This window comes from Pogona vitticeps, chromosome 2 (genome assembly GCF_051106095.1).
Source record: "Pogona vitticeps strain Pit_001003342236 chromosome 2, PviZW2.1, whole genome shotgun sequence".
Taxonomy (NCBI): domain Eukaryota; kingdom Metazoa; phylum Chordata; class Lepidosauria; order Squamata; family Agamidae; genus Pogona; species Pogona vitticeps.
The window spans coordinates 125,942,807-125,959,350 of record NC_135784.1 but is presented as its reverse complement, the minus strand read 5'-3'; the positions used below and the strand labels follow the sequence as shown (position 1 = coordinate 125,959,350).

Genomic DNA, 16,544 nt, shown 5'->3' with positions numbered 1-16,544 from the left:
TTTAAAAAAATGAACTTTCAGTTTTACTTGTTATTGTGGAACTACCATGATTCAGAAAAACCTTTCATCTAGAAATCTAGTGGTGGATCTAGACCTAGCTTTCATCCCAGTTTGGCTTAGGCCATTGAATAAAAACTGTCTGGATTGTGGGATGCTACAAGAATGGCCAAGGAGAGAAATGGTCAGAGATGCAACAACGCTAGGATCCTTTTGCGTATGGCAGAACAGAGTCTGATTCTCCTTCACAATTCCGTCTGTTGTGTTTCTGTTTAGAATAGGCCAGATGTTGCCATCTAACAGCTCCCAGTTCATGCCCTGTGCAGTCTTTTGTATGTGAAGTGCTTTGCATTAAATGTTGACAACAAAGGACTCAAATATCCATGCTGAGCAGCCACCATAAAATGTCATTGCTTCATTAGTGTCACTTTAAAAAGCGTAACATTAGATTTCCAATGCTGTTATGAGTGCTCAGTGGCCATAATCATAGCAACAAGTCTTTCCTCTTTTGTCTCACTTGCGTAGTGAACTACTTACAGTGGCGTAATTATCTTACAAACACAAAGCGATTCCATGTGTTTCTGGAACTTACACAAATGCCTTCAGTAATTTATCCTGCTATTTTTCTAAGAACGAGGAAAATTCCTTATATGTTGAGCAGTGAAAAGGCACAAGACTGGGCACGAAAATTATTTTATATGTTACAACTAAAACATGCTTTCTTTGGTTTGTTTAAGCCCATACGTTGCTGCTGATTAAAGGCATACTTTGGGGACTTGAAGGTTCAGATGACTTCACTGCATTGTGTATGAGTCACATACACCATGAAATTGCCTTTAATAGGTGGCAATTTGCAACAGAGAGGTCTTTTCCACTGCACACATGGAGCTGCGCAACAGGATTTCAGCCATTGGGGGTTTGCCAGGAAGATTTTGATTCTACGTATGAATCTGTTTATTATTAATGACTTACAATGCCCTTCCTGGTAGCAGAGAAAATGGCCCAAATATTCTAATCTGAGATTTCTGTAGTCAGATGGAAACCAGTAAGCATGAGGTTAATTTGCAACCTCGGGACTGACTGTCAGACAGGAAGATTTCTGCCATGGTGATCACTTCCATGGAGAAACAACCAGAAAGAATTATTGTGACAACTTTAAAGGCTAACCTGTTTTATTTGATGCAAGTCTCTGTGGCCTGGGCATAATCTTTCGTGGACTGCAGCCCACCTCATCAAATCTAGCCCACAGACTCCCATGTAGGGGAAACCCTGCCAATCCCAGTGACAATGTGAGAAAGTGGGAGATGCCAGCTTTCCTATGGAGTTCTGTTCCCCAGCCTGAGGGCCCCCAGATGAGCTGGGCTGCAACACTCATAAAGTTGGCAGCATGCCCGACAGCACATTTAGAGGAACCCAACTCTGTGCCAAAAACAAAAAAAAAACCCAAAGCCATGCAAAATCCATACTAATTGAGCACAGAATGATCAGACTGGAATAGTCTGAAAGCATGTGAGGAGTTCTGCTATGGAAACTGAATAGGTCTCGCCACAAAAGCTACCTGGAAGGAAGGACCATTGAAGACTATGCATAAGTTGCTCTGAGTCATTCAAAGGAAACTAGAACAGTGCATCATCTTCGTCGTCATCAAGAAGACCCCATAGAAAATGAATTTTAAAAAAAAATCTATGTCTCCATAGAAACACCTTTAGACGGATAAGGCCTCCTAAAGACCCACAAATTAGCATTTGTTTATTGACTTGTACTTTTAGGGTGAAAAAGAACGAGCCGTTTTCTTTTGCTTAAAATATGCTAAGCAGAAATTCTGCACCTGAGCCATGATTAGAAATTTTAAAAAGACCTTCAAAATGTATCCAGGAAACAAACATCCCAAGGAAAAGTGCCTTGCAGACTCAAGAGTCTTTACGCACAGCAGATGCAATACCTGTAGAACAAATGAATGCTGTTATGAAATAAATAGCAGTGCCTTTCCCCCTCTTGCCAATGGGAATGTCTAGGTCTGATCCGAGACTATTCTACTGCTGTTGAAGGGAGGCACATTCACTGTGGGATTTGAAAACTGGGAGAACTGAATGTGTTAATAGGAAGTTACTGACCTGATCAGGATTACAGCACTATTTTGTGCTCCTCCCTACCCTTTTGAAATTAAAACTCAGCAACTCCATAAGGTCATGGCATTTGCTTCTCTTATATGTTTCACTCACAAACTCCTCATCCACTCATTTCATATCAAATGTCAAATCTCACAGTAAGGAACTTTTGTTTTGTTCAGCAATAACTTTCAGACCAATCCCCAATCTTGCAAAACAGTATGCAAGTTTTAAAATTCTCCAGAATTCTTATTCATGCGAAACAGTATGAAAACACTGAAATGGGGAGGTGGGGGTGATGAAAAGTACAAACATTAGACCAGAGGTTGAGGCCATGAGGTCTGCACTTCAGTTTCCAAGATGCAGGCTGAATAAATCAGTCATTGCTAGACAGTCCATACAGAGCATGGACAGAGTTCCTACTCCAGTCCTCTGAAGATGCCAGCCACAGAGACTGGCAAAACGTCAGGAAGAACAACCTTCAGAACACAGCCAAAGAGCCCCAAAACCCACAACAACCATTGCTAGATACTTGGAGGTACTGTATTAGATTATATCTAGATTCTGCAGCAAAAAAGCATTATCTGATCTGATCCCTGTTTCTGGAAATATGACTAGTTATAACTCACATTTGTCTCTTGCTACAAGCAAAACACACAAGTTCCAAAGTATGAGAAACACAGAATGAGAGGCAAAAAGGGAGTGACAAAGAGGGGGGGGGGATTGTCCACCATACACATATTGCTGGGGTGAAGCATCTCCAACATTGTAGGTAGCAGATTAGACTTTTTAATTCTGCTCTTCAAAATACCCCCATTTTATAAATGTGGGATACTGTACTTCCATATTCACAATTCAAAATTCCAGAAAATGGCCCAATATTACTGCACAGTATCATGCCTGCGTTGCCAGCAGGAAAAAAGATGCAAAGCTTTTCATAGCAAAGGGCTGCCTGATGCAGCCAATGGGTGCAGCCAAGATAGTCTACAGCAGTGGTCCCCAGCCTTGGGCCTCCAGATGTTCTTGGACTACAACTCCCAGAAGCCTTCACCACCACCTCTGCTGGCCAGGATTTCTGGGAGTTGAAGTCCAAGAACATCTGGAGGCCCAAGGTTGGGGACCACTGGTCTACAGGATACCCTTTTCTGCTCACCACCATTCGCAAAGTGACACCAAGCAAGGGAAAATCCCAGAAAACAGACTCCTTTTCCCATCAATTAAGCTATTTTTACCCAAACATGAACCAACCGTCAGGGCTGTTTCTCGACAAATGTGAATGGTGAATGGCAGAATATAAGGTCATTTCCCAATAGAAGCACAATATCCCACTTCATAAACCGGAGGGTATTTGAAGAATTGAATGTCCTGGATTTTTAAAACAGAAGTATATATATACCCTATATACACATTACACACAAATTATATAGGCACCAAAGCTCTGCTAACAGCAAATAAATCTATTTCCAGCCACAGAGCAGAAAACTATAATTTCATTTCTTAAATGAGCAAGCTTCTCAATATGTGTTCTCTATTCTTTTTTAAATATCTTTTAAAATATGTTTAAAACCAGATACAGAAACCCTTTCCCAGCGCCAATGCCTTTTCGGCCAGGGAGAAGTTTAAAAGTTCTCCTCCTGAGAGTCAGCTAATTGGGTTCTGATTAGAAGGGTCAAACAATCAGATAGCCCCAGACCTGGAGTTGATTCCCCATTTGAAGCATCCTTTTATTATTTGCTTGAAGTTGAAAGTAACACGTCAAACTGTCCTTCGTTATCCTGGCAGCATCAAATAGATTTCACCATTTTTTCTATTCTTGATTTGCCAGCAATGGTGAAGTTCTAAGAGCACTTGAAGAGTTACTGCTCAACCCAAAAAACTCTGGACTGGATGAATCAGTGGTCTATATGTTCTCCATTATTTCATAAAGCAGGTGCTAAGTCTTGCAAATTTCCTTTTCCAGATACAACTTGCATCATACACTAACTGCCCATAATACTGTGGACAAAATCATGTTCAGTTTATGAGACTTTGGAAGGGCAGGGCAATAGTGGAAAAATGCAAAGCAAAAATGTGCTGCTTATATACTGCCCCATAGCACTGAAATCACTCTCTGGGTTGTTTACAATTTAATTATGCAGGCTATGCATTGGCAAGATGGGTACTCAATTTACTGACCTTGGAAAGAAGGATATTGCAAGTATCAGCCCACTGGCAGGCCATCCTTCATGTCCTGGTTGTGAAATCAGACGTGCTTCCCATTGCACAACCAATCCCAATTGGTCAGGGAAGAAAATCTATGTGCTTTTGTCCTTGCCTTTCTGTTTCTTTGTTAAAAGAATTTGGACAAATGTCAGTTTATTTTAACTTTCTAACCAGAAATGGTCAATCTCCCTCCTTGCACCCTGTATTCCAAGACACCATCCGCTCTTCACAGACAATGTTTCAGTTTCTCACAGAATTAGAGTCAGGAGTCATTTAGACCACCCCCTGGTCAATGCAGGAGGTCCAGAAGCAGAGCATCCCACACTTTACTCAGTAGACTTCTTATAAAATAAACTAGGTAATGTGCCTAAAACTCTCAAAGAGAAAGAGAGAGAGAGAGAGAGAGAGAGAGAGAGAGACCTCCATCATGCAAGGTAATTGATTCCACTGTTGAACTGCTCAAGTTTTAGGAAGTTTCCCCTAACAGTCAAACAATATTTACCCTTCTGCAACTTAAGCCTGTTAATTATGTCCTTCGGGGCAAGAGAGGACAACACTTTTGTTCTCTCCCATACAACATTCATGTAGGAATAATTGAAAAGTCTGCATGTGTTCCTTTTCAATCCCATTTTCACCAGGCTAAACATGTGCACTTCCTCACAGGATTCCAGCTTTCTTTCTTTCTTTGGCCATCTTGAAAGGAACAGTTGTGACCAGTTCGGTCACAATACATCAGACGCAGGCTTTAAAAAGTGAGAACTTGCCAGGGAAGGCAGTTGTGAAGGGCGAATGATTAAAGGACAAGATGGGGGCACTGCTGTAGCAGCCAGATTCATGACTCACGGTTACTCCCAGCCTTCAGCCTTGACATCTTGAAGATAATGAATATGCCCCTTCCGCTACCCCAAGCAACACCAGAGAAAATCTTACAAGTCCTTTCATACTAATTCCTACAGAGATTGGGGTGGGGAATGGGAGGCCCTTCCAATTCACCTTCGGTTTTGCTTCATACAAGATTTGTAGCCATTGAATGAGATACAGAAGAGTCTTTAAAAGAATATCAGGTGACTCAAAAATACTCATACCTCTTTAATACCTTTTCACCAGCCTGTTCTACAGACAGTTCTTGAGGTACAACACAGTTAATGCTTTCTCGAAGGCTTTCACAGCCGGGATTTAACGGTTGTTGTGGGTTTTTCGGGCTCTTTGGCCATGTTCTGAAGGTTGTTCTTCCTAACGTTTTGCCAGTCTCCGTGGCCGGCGTCTTCAGAGGAGAGCACAGAGTGCTGGCCACGGAGACTGGTGAAACGTTAGGAAGAACAACCTTCAGAACACGGCCAAAGAGCCCGAAAAACCCACAACAATCACAACACAGTTAGATTGTGGTAGTAGAACTCTGCCGTGTATTAATTTAGACAGCAGCTGGACATTTTCACCATCATGATACAGTATTAATGCTCCTGCAAGCAAAAAAGCTCCCTGCACTCAGTAACAGTAGTATATCAAGCAGCTGGCTATTCTGGGTCCCCCCCCCCCCCATGAGCTTATTATTTGCTACATCATGGATGGCTGCTGTTGCTTCTCCTCTTCCACCTCCAAGCAAGGATGAAGATCATTCAGAAACGTGTGCTTCCAGCTGCGTACTTCACTGATACAATCCAGAATCCTAACATCCCAGTTCCTACTGCAGTCCTTTTCCTGCTCTCTCCCTCCCTCTCCCCCCCCCCCTCCACCAGAAAATGTGAATGAATCTCTCTGCGTGCAGGTAGGCTTTCTCTCCCTGGTGAGAACCTTGCCAAAGGCAGCAGGATCTTTTGGGCACAAGCCTCGGCCATGGGCACCCACACAGTCCTGGCCTCTGCCGGTATCTCTGACGACGTGAGCTGAGGATTCGTCCCTCCATCGATTTAGTGACGGTGTCATTGCGCGTGAACTTCCAAGCGCCGTGTGTAGCGCATCCGTTTTTTACTTTCAGGGTGGAAAAGGGAGTCCATCTCCCCCTTCCCCTCCCCTCCCGCCAGGCTTCCAGAGCATATTTTAAGACTTGAGTGGGAGGAGCCTAGACCATGCTCCTGATAGTGAGCGGGAAAGTGCAGGAGTGCATTAATTTTTCCTTCAGCAGGGCGAGGGAGGTGGTGAGAAAAGCCTGACCTCTGGCTGTTTCTGTGCTTCACAGGCTGCTGGGCTTTCCCCGGAGCAGAACCTCCCCAGGGGCAACGTGCCACCACACCCCACCTAGGCAGCAGCTCCCAAGCCCTCTCCGGGCACCTTCCCTGGCTCCTTTACATCAGCCCTCAGCCCCGCTGGCGAACCAGACCCCATTCAGCTTCCCCCCCCCCTCCCGGTCCTCCTCCTCCTTTCCCGAGCAGCACCTCTTGGGGAAGATGAGGGCTCCTGAAAGGACCCAAGGGAAGGGGGTGGCTCTCTCCGGCCTCTCTGGCGGCAGCCTCCGGGTGGGCAGCGGGGGGAGGGCTGCGGGGGAACAAGGCGCTTTCTTCTTCATCATCATCATCATCATCTGTCTCCCGCATGGCAAGATAAGGAGAGAGGCGCCGGCGCCGTCCAGGGTCAAGAGCGTGGCAGCGGAGACGAGAGCCCGAGCGCGGGGCAGGGGTCGCTGGGTCTCGACCGGCGTGAAGGTGGAGGGAGGCGGGCTCCGTCCGCCCCCCACCCCCACCGGCTCCTTCTCCCGACCCCCTAGCTTGCCCCGCGGGGCTTCAGCTCCTTCGAAGGGGGCCGGTCCTGGGCGGGCCTAGAGAGGGGAGGAGGCAGGCAGGCGGGCGAGGAGGAGGAGGAGGAGGAGGAGGAGGCGCGGCGGCGGCGGCGGCTCCTGCTCCTCGCTCAGCCGCCAGCTGTCCCCGCCCGCTCCACAGCAGCAGCAGCAGCAGCAGCAGCTCCTCTCCAGCCCGTGTGAGCCGCGGCGGCGCAGGCAGTTCGGGCCAGTGCTTGGCGACGAGGATGCCCAGCCTGGCATCTCTGCAGTGCTCCGGCCCCGGCCCGACATGGTGAGTGCAGGGGGAAAAGTGAGTGCCGGATTGGGGGCAAGGGCATTGGGTGGCGAGGCAAGAGGGGACGGAGGGCGGCCGCGGAGGGCTGCGGGCTGGGCGGCCGGTCAGTTGCTGGCTGCCCTGGCCGCGCTGCCTCTGCTGCTGGCTTGCTGGCTGCCGCCGCCGCCGCTGCTCCCTCAACGCCGGGGACCAGGGACCGTGCCAAGGGAATTCCCTGCCCGGCGAGCTGTTGGGCTGGCATCCGAGCAGCCAGAGCGGTTGCTGCCCCTCTAGCCCATCAGAGGAGAACATGCCCGGGCGGTGGCACAGCAGCCACAGCTGGCTGCCCTCTTGGTGCTCCGTGGCACCCGTCCCGGCTCTGGCAGGGGGGACGCTGCCTTTGCCTGCTGCCAATCCGAAGGAGATTCTCTACTTCCCCTTCGGTCGCTCTGCCTCGGTTTTACCCCTGGTAACTCTCAGTCTCAGCGGGCCCCCTTTAAGGGACAGCTCCAGCAGCTCCTGCTGGTAGGTCTCTCTCTCTCTCTCTCTCTCTCTCTCTCCTGGCTTCCCCCCTGCTGCTGCTCTCCTGGGCCAGGTAGCCTCCGATGACTGTCTCTGTCTCTTTCTCCCTCCCTCCCCCCTTTCCCCCCCTAGCCCACCACTGGAGGAGCTGTGACCAGGACGAAGGGACTCACAGAACAGCCCATTTTTTGCCCCGAAGCAGGAGCTGAGTTGTATCTTCTGATTCTTGCTGGGATGAAGAAGCATCTCCAGAAAAGGAGCCTGGATCTGGGCTGCTGAACCCTGCACGGCTTCCTCATCCATGGAGCAGCAGAACCAAAGTCCTTGATAGGGCTGGGTTGGGCAGAGGGCCCCCCCTCCCTGCTCCCACTTTCTGCTCCTACCGCTCACCATGGGTTGGAGGCACCTCTTGTTGCTTTTGCCTCTCGCCCTCTATGCCCTGGCACTGCTGTTGACCACGCAGGCAGCTGGGCCCCCACGGACACCCAGGGGCAACCGGACACAGGGGGCAGCAACACCCCGCCGACCCTACAAGCCTTTCAAGGAGCAGCTGAACCAGACACTCGCCAGCACAGCACCTTCTTCTGCACTTGCTGGTGGCGGGGGAAGCCGGGGGCGCAGTCCTGGCGGAGGGCCAGCCAAGGCATCCTCGGGGGGCAGTGCAGGCAGCTCTAGTCCCGCCTACGAGACATGCCAGGGCTATTACGACGTGAGTGGGCAGTGGGATAAGGAATTTGAATGCAACAATAGCCAGAAAGATTTCCGCTACTGTTGTGGCACCTGCTACTACCGCTTTTGCTGCAACAAGCGTTCTGAGAAGCTCAATCAGGACAGGTGTCGTAATCAGGGTCCACGGCCCAGCACCGATCCTATGACCCCTGCCACCAGTAACGACGGACCCGGAGACATACCCAATGGGTATGACCCAAACGAGGACAACACAAATGCCACTGTCTACATCTCGTGTGGGGCCATTGCCATTGTCGTCATTGCAGGCATTTTTGCCAAGGTGGCCTATGATAAAGCACGACAGCCACCGCAGGAGATGAACATCCACAGGTGAGAAGGGTTGGGCCCCTGTACCTTATCCCCTTCCCTATAATCTAGGCAAGGAATGGGCAGTAGTTCAAATGCCAAAAAAATATCCACCATCCTATGGCTTGGGGAGAAATCCTCTATCGTACAGGAATACAAGACTTACTTCACTTTCTCAATGGGATGATTGCTTTCTTCATGCACACACACATCCCATAGAGTTTGCTGTCCTTTTGGGGAGTCCTCTTTAGGATACTTGAAGCACATCTTCTAGATCGGAAGTCTATACTTTGCCCTAGATGATCACATGGTCGCAATCTCATAATTCATGGAAGAATTTATCCCATCTCTAGGCACTATAAAGATTCCAGAATAAATTGTTTTACAACCACAGAGGTATGAGGGGTAAAACATGTCAGATCTACTTCTTGGGACTTCCTTTGCTCACAGTCTTAGTATGGAGAACAGTATATGCATGCTGCATCATACATTCGTATTTTTTCTCCTATTAAAGATTTCTGTAGGAAAAAAATTCTCTTTTCATAAGAACAAGGCAAGTTTTTTTGGTGGGGGGAAGTAGATCTTCATTCTGAACTATGGAAGTGGTAGTGCTTTTGAACACCTAAACTGTTTTCGTTGAAGTTGACTTGGGGTTATTAGGACAGACACCAGGGACAGATTTTAATTGGATACTATAAGATATATTGCGCAAAGATAGTTCATTTCTAATGGTAAGATCCTAAATTAGTTATATTGAGATAAATGAAACTATAGTGTATGTGTGTCTCTGTACAACTCAAACTTGGGTTATGAAGAGTTATGAAAGGAAACCTAAAGACAATGTAAGATAAGATTAAATACTTTTAAAGAAGGGAAACTCCCACTGTTTTCTTGAACTGGACAGGCTGAGTAGGAGAGACAGGGAATATTATCTGAGACTCAGCTATCTATATCCTGCTGCAGTTGGGGGAGGACCTTCTAAATGGATGGTGTAGGTGTCTCAATTCTCTGTTAATAGTGAGAATTATTTTACAGCCCAATTATCACAGCCAAGCTTGCCAAGCCTGGCAAGATTGGAAGCCTTACGTCACAGCCTTTGAAAATTAGACCTTTAAATTACTTCTTCAAAATATAAAGACCTTTAAATGTTCTGACTTCCACCCCCTTGATAAGATCCAGAAAAGAACAGGTGGTTGGCCTTTTGTAATTTTTCCTTTGTCTCGGATGAGTCCTTAACATCAAAATCTTGTCTGTCGTTTTCCACCTTTGGAGTTCTTAGATTAACCTGTATTATCTGAACAATAAAGCACAGAATTACATAACACTAGGCAGGCCTCAAGTAAGAAGGTAACTTTCCACAGTTAACAATGCTTGGATGTTGTTGTTGTTTTCCCATACAGAAAGCGGGGTGGTGGTGGTGGTGCTGGAGGAGATACCTCATTAATATTACTTTAGCTGAAACTATAAGTAACAGCTTCCTCTGCCTTGATTGATTCGTTTTAAATGAGGCTTTGCTTTTCCTCTTCACTTTCTTAGAGTTGCCTGGTCACAGAAGCACAAACTAGGGACACGCTTCTCCCGACATCTCTCTTTCTAAAAGTTTGCACCTGTCATATCCTCTCTATTTAACTCTCTTTTAAATGGGCAAAGGTGAAAGAGAGGTTCATGGGATTACTATATTCCATTTCCCATGGGCTCTGTTCTTCCCGAACTTATAAAACTTCTGCTATGATTCACAGAAACTGCAGCAAAAACAACAAGAGTCCTGGGTCAACTTTTTTTTGTTCTTGTTCTTTTCTGTCACTCTGGCGGTTCTTTCCTCTGCTTTGCCGCCTTTTTTTCTCCACAGCCTGCCCACTCCACCCCACCCAGAACACTTTCACAAAGGCATGTTCACCCTCTGAATTCTGTGATGGGTGCCCTCACCGTTCTCTGCGAGACCTCCTTTATTTATGTGCCTTGCCTGCCTTAGAAAAAAGAAACCTGCCCTCCTGCACTGCTAACTGCAGCAGGATTCTTCTACTTATGCCTTTGAACATGTTTTACAGTCAGATGCCCCTGCTACCTATTGGGGAGGCCATCTAGCATCCCTGCTCTTACAAACAGTCTTTCCGAATGTTCAGATATTCAAATATTCCAAGGCGAGCCTAGAATGATAAAGATAGCACACTGTGCTTTTTTGTTTTTTGTTTTTAAGAGAACTTATTAAAAATGCCACTTAGCTTCCTCAGAGGTGTTGCGTAGTAAAAAAATATATTCGAAATGGGAAAAAGTCAGATGCATGTCCTTCATTTTACCTCTGTGAATAGCCACTACCCTTTCCCAGCTGACATGAAGCACTGAAGCAGGATCTGAGAGTGTTGTAGGATAATTCATTTAGGGCTGCATGTGTCACTCCAGTATAGAAATGTAAACTGATATAGAGTGAGACATTTTTTAAGGATAGGTAGCTGAGGCATTCATTAACAGAGAGGAACATTTTCATGATTATCCTTCATTTAAGTCATCAGTTAGAGACAGTGCTTTGTCAGAAAACTTGACAACAGTTTATTGACTGAAAAAATGAATGTGCTTTATATAGTGGATGGAATGCAATATCTGAATTCGTCTAAGATCCCAAGAAAGGCCACAGAAGGCCTGAACGTATAGTCTCTCCGCAACCCGATCTCTAAGAGCTACAGGCAATCCTGTTATTTGGTGCCTCTCAGTTGCCCATTCTCTAATACACGCTAAAGGATAACCCATCAGTTGGTGTAAGTTGCACAGCAGTGCACACATGCATACACACATAGAATCAGAGCCTTCCTGCCAAACCTACAACTGAAATCTTAAGCTTGGCATTTGAGGAGTTTCACTAAGAGTGAATACGAATTCAGCACATTATAGTTCCTAATCAAACCTATGGCACAAAGTAAAAAGGTTCCAAAAGTGACACCATAGTTATACAAGGCTCAGGAGTAAAATATTATTGTACTAGCTTAGATAGAGCACTGATTAATAACAAGAGCTGAGAGTGTGGACCTTTGGCATATAGGACTGGAACAGGCACTTGTTGCTGTTGTTGTTGTTGTTGTTGTTGTCAGTGGCTTTTGGGCCAAAGCCAGCACATCCCAATGGATAAATGGCTTCCCTTAATATTTTTGAAACCTAGCACATGTTCCTCTTACCCACATGTTCCGGTTGCTAAATGTTGAGAGGAGGGGAGGGTGCAGACCTCCCACTGAAATTGTAGGGGGCCCTGTCAATCCTGTCTAAATAGCTTTTGTCATTTCTGTTTCTTTGATGTTCCCTTTGCGTTTTAAAGATGAAATCTAAATGGAGAAATGAATCACCTACATGCAGATGAAGGGTATGAATGAATGAATGATAGACTCATTGTTGGAAAAATCTGACTTCAAGTGTTTTTGAAAGAGCTGATTGACTTATATTATTAGAACATAGTAGATGACAAAAGATTATACCTTTCAGAGACGTTTAACCTAAATTTGATCAACAGTGGCGCACTGGTTTAAATATTATGAAGCATTTCTCCAGCTGCTAGGAGGCTGCACATTTTAATACAGTAAAACCAAACTAGACAGCATCTGTGTGGCCAGGATCCTTCTGTTTTTCTTGATGTGTCTCTGCTGGTAATAAAATTCTGGTAATAATGTTCCTAGATTCTTTAAGAACACAGTGTTGCAGATATTCCTCAACTGTATGCAGGCTTAGTATCTCTTCTCACGGATAACCCAGTGATGAATGGTTAGGGATAAGTGAGAGTATCTTCCAGTCTATATGAACTGGTTGGTTACGTTTCAAATTGGATTGGTCTGAGTATCTAGGTCTAAGCAGTCTATCACCAACAGCAAGTGCCCTTTTAGATTCAAGAGTGAGATAAATAAACTACTCACTGCAAAGATGCCAGTTGTTTAACTGAAAACCAATTTTCCTTAAATACCTGAATATCTGTCCAGCACTATTTCAAGGGATTTTGGTGGGAACAGAACAAAGCCCTGAATTGCAATGGATTTCATTAGACCAGAATTTGATAGAGGGCATGTTTCTACTGCAACAATGCTTATTTAACTCTTTGAAGAACCACTAATCATTCAGAGTGTGAAGGACTTTTGGCTGGATAACAGGCATTTAGTTTTCTCTCTGATTGCAACTGCAATCTCGTCTGTAACACAGACTTGCCATTGATGGTGGGCCCTTCATAGCTAGAAAGTAAACTTACATCCATCATTGCATTTCTCACAAAATAGCACTCTTCTTACTCAGCAATACCTGGAGGGTGGCATTGGCTGAACTGATGCTCTCTCTTTTTTGACACAGATCTATATGTACCTGTGTCTTCCTATAGGATAACAAGCATTTAGCCTCTTCTGCATTACAGAAAGCATAACACTGTTTAAGTGTCAGGCAAGGCATGAGTTGGCATTTTAGATTACCTAGAGAAAAACAAACCAGCAAAAGTAATGTTTATTTATTGAGGCAGATTTTGTAATATTTCAGGTATATCAAAAGAAGCCTAAAGTGTCCTTCTAACTATTTCTCTGCTTCCATCTAATTTCTAAACAAGTAATTGATATCCTTAAAGTAATGACGTGAGACATAGGTAGTCAACCTCATACAGTCAGGGATGTTTACAAGTATACTTAGGGCTAGCAAATAGATTACACCACAGTTTATCTTTTCTTCATTCTTGGCTAAACTGCTTTGGAGTGTTTTATTAAACTTAACATGTACTACACATTTCAAATGATACACGAGCACCTTTAGCAGCAAAGTGCCCTTTTTAAATCTCTTTCTGATTGTGCGGTGGGTAAGGCTATGTAGAGTGACATACAGAGAGTCATAGAAATGAGGACCATCCAGAGTTCTGTGATGCTCTGTTCTGCTGTCAGTCTTTCTCCAGATGATCTGGATTTCAAACTCATTCTTCTATTAAGGCATGTAGCCTGGAAATAGCTGTGGAGTGATATTACCCAAGTAAATAGAAGCTCTGGACCATTTTTGTCTCTCAAATCTGACTGTGTAAATAGTGAGACTTCAGCCTTTACTTACTAGAATCAGAGAAAATGGAGGGAAGGGGAGCAGAGTGTTATTAAAGCCAGGGGGCACATGTGGTGGCGGTGGTGGTTGTGCATACTGATGCATGAACAGAACATTCAGACAAATGGAACTGCACACTTCAATCTCACCATATTCCCGTGATGCTTAGTAGATAAGGTATGCTACGTATTTCAGGTCCAATATTTATGTGGAAGTGGATAGAACATGGCATCCCTTATGCTCACTACAGCACTCTTGGTTCTTCATGAATTCCCCTGAAACATATCAGCTTTATCATATGCTGTCCTCAAATTCAGTATTTCATCTCTAGCACTGCCAACATTGCTTCTTAATTTTTCTGATGCAATTATCTTCTATACGTTTATATAGAGAGCTTTTAGCCGTGTTGGCAAGCATTTCTGAGATTCCTCCTAAACGTCCGTTCTTTTCCCCCGCCTTTTAAAATTTGCATTTGTTCATGTCTGCCTTAGTGTGCATCCATATCATTTCATTAGGATAGACATATGATTGTGCATTTACTCACAGTTCTGCACTGTTAATACTAACTGGCCGCCGGATGTCTCACATCATTTTCTCAACCTTCCCAAACCAGTTTGCATCATCTTTACCATTTTGCCTCACAACATTCAAAGAGGTTGCATGGCGTATCTAGAACTTCTCCAGATTCTTCCTGCACGATTTTTATAGGCTCAGTGGCAATCTTACTGGGCATTAGGAGTCACTTCCATTGGTAAGCTTGTGGAGGAATGCAGCCCTGTTGATTTTAGACTGCCACTAGTTGTATACTTGCTTCCTCTCCAAGCCATGGTTTATGATGTTTTGCCTCCATGACTCCTACACTTAGTAAATACTTCAGAAAATCTGAGTGTGCTTTGCAGGGAGATGTGGTTCGCTATTTCCTGTCCCTTTTTTCTCTATCCCAGTTGTTCCCAAATGTTTAGCATCATGCCCCCTTTCAGACGTTTGGGACAGCCCCCACTGCTTCCCCACCACTCCTTTGCCATCATCCAGTCCCTTTTAATATAATATTTCAGTTCCTGATTTAAAAATTAAAACAAATCCCAAAGCCTAATAAAAGTTTGTGATACAATTTAAAAAATGTTTAAGTTGATATAAAATATATGCTCTTTATGACAATCTCAGTCTTGTACCAATTTGAAAGTTCTTCAAGCCCCTTGTGGGGCATGTCCCCTAATTTGGCTCCATTGTAACCAGAAATGAAATATGAAATAAAATGGCCGCTTACAAATTCTGACCTCATATGTTGCCTTCTGCAAGGGATGAGGATGTAGCCTCCTTAGTATGTGGTGCCCACACCATAACACTTTGCTAAGATCATTTTAGTTGTTAGTTGTCTTTTCATCTCTGTTACTAGAACGTTGTACAATTCTGTGTACTTCCTGTATTATTATTATTTCCTTCCATGTAACAGTGAATGTAGCGGGGTTGTTTACCTCTCTACATACAAGTTTAGTTATTTGAGACTTAATTATGGTCTACATGTTCAATGAATCAGAGGTTCTACACAAATGTTATTCTTGATCCCGTACTTAGGCAGGGAAGGGTCTTGAGTGAGCTGTGATTTTACCATCACGATATTATATTTTATCTCATTGTACAAGCTTATGCACAAAACAAATAATATTAGCTAACCATTATTAGTGAGAGGCATGTTGTTCTTACCTCGATACTGATTTTTCTGCTCCTGTACAATATAAAAAGGTAACAGCTCAGAGCAATAATTTTATAAGATTGGATTCTTTCAGATGGTTTTGAAGTTTTGTAAACTTGCCAAATGCAATGGAGTTATAAAGGTTTTTTTAAAAAAAATCTGGAGACATCCCACAGGAGGAAAGACTTGTCTCTTCCTCTCCCTTTTTGTCTCTCTTTTACCTACATACATAAGCACCCCAAGTGATTTGTATTGTCTAACTCAATGCCACACGATTCATTTCCCAGTTAGTTCTTTGATTCCTCCTATCTGCTGCACAACTTAAAGCTTGCAACTCTGCAAATGCTTAGCTGCATGAACATATGTATTTTCTGGCTTTATCTGAGCAACTGAGCAACAAATTTCATATAAATTTGGGGCTACATTCTTCAAGTTCAAAAGACTTACAGAGCCATACAAGGGCAGTTTGCATGATTTCACTCATTTCCAATATAATTGGAAAGCGTTAAGATTTCTGGCAAACAATCTCTCGCTGTTCCTTCTGTTTAGCTGACGTTCTGATAGTAAGATTACAAGGACTTCTGTACATGACTGCTTTTTTAAAACTTGAAATGGATATATATTTACTAGGGTTGTGTAATGGATACAGACAAATCATAGTTTCTCTACCAAATCATCCAGAATTGTGCTGATTTGTAGAGGTCCAGATCAAAGCACAATGGCCAGGTTTGATTTCAAATCAGAGTGAATTTGAAAAAAAAGATTTGTGTTGAAGCACAAACCTAATCTGATGGGAAACAAATTCCTTTAGCCTTTTTTTCTCTTCTTAAACAAATTTTAAAGATGCTTCCTATGGAAACCCCTGACGCTAGCTGTCTGAAATCTGGTTGCTTTACTCTGCAGTTCAGGTTCAGCCTTCGACTGTCGTGTATACCAGTGCAAAAACAAATGAAAACCATAGCC

At 44.3% G+C, this 16,544-nt stretch overlaps 1 protein-coding gene across 3 annotated transcripts in view; it reads left to right on the top strand.

Annotated features, from left to right (window-relative positions):
- The first annotated feature begins 7,172 nt into the window (after nucleotides 1–7,172).
- The window catches only part of SHISA6 (shisa family member 6), a 373,444-nt gene continuing 364,072 nt past the window's right edge, over nucleotides 7,173–16,544 (top strand). For all 3 annotated transcript variants that reach the window (XM_020796348.3, XM_020796347.3, XM_020796346.3), the window contains exons 1-2: nucleotides 7,173–7,312; nucleotides 7,949–8,875. In XM_020796348.3, the coding sequence (XP_020652007.3) occupies nucleotides 8,208–8,875 (668 nt within the window). In that variant the 5' untranslated portion in view covers nucleotides 7,173–7,312; nucleotides 7,949–8,207. The remainder of the gene's footprint in view (nucleotides 7,313–7,948; nucleotides 8,876–16,544) is intronic.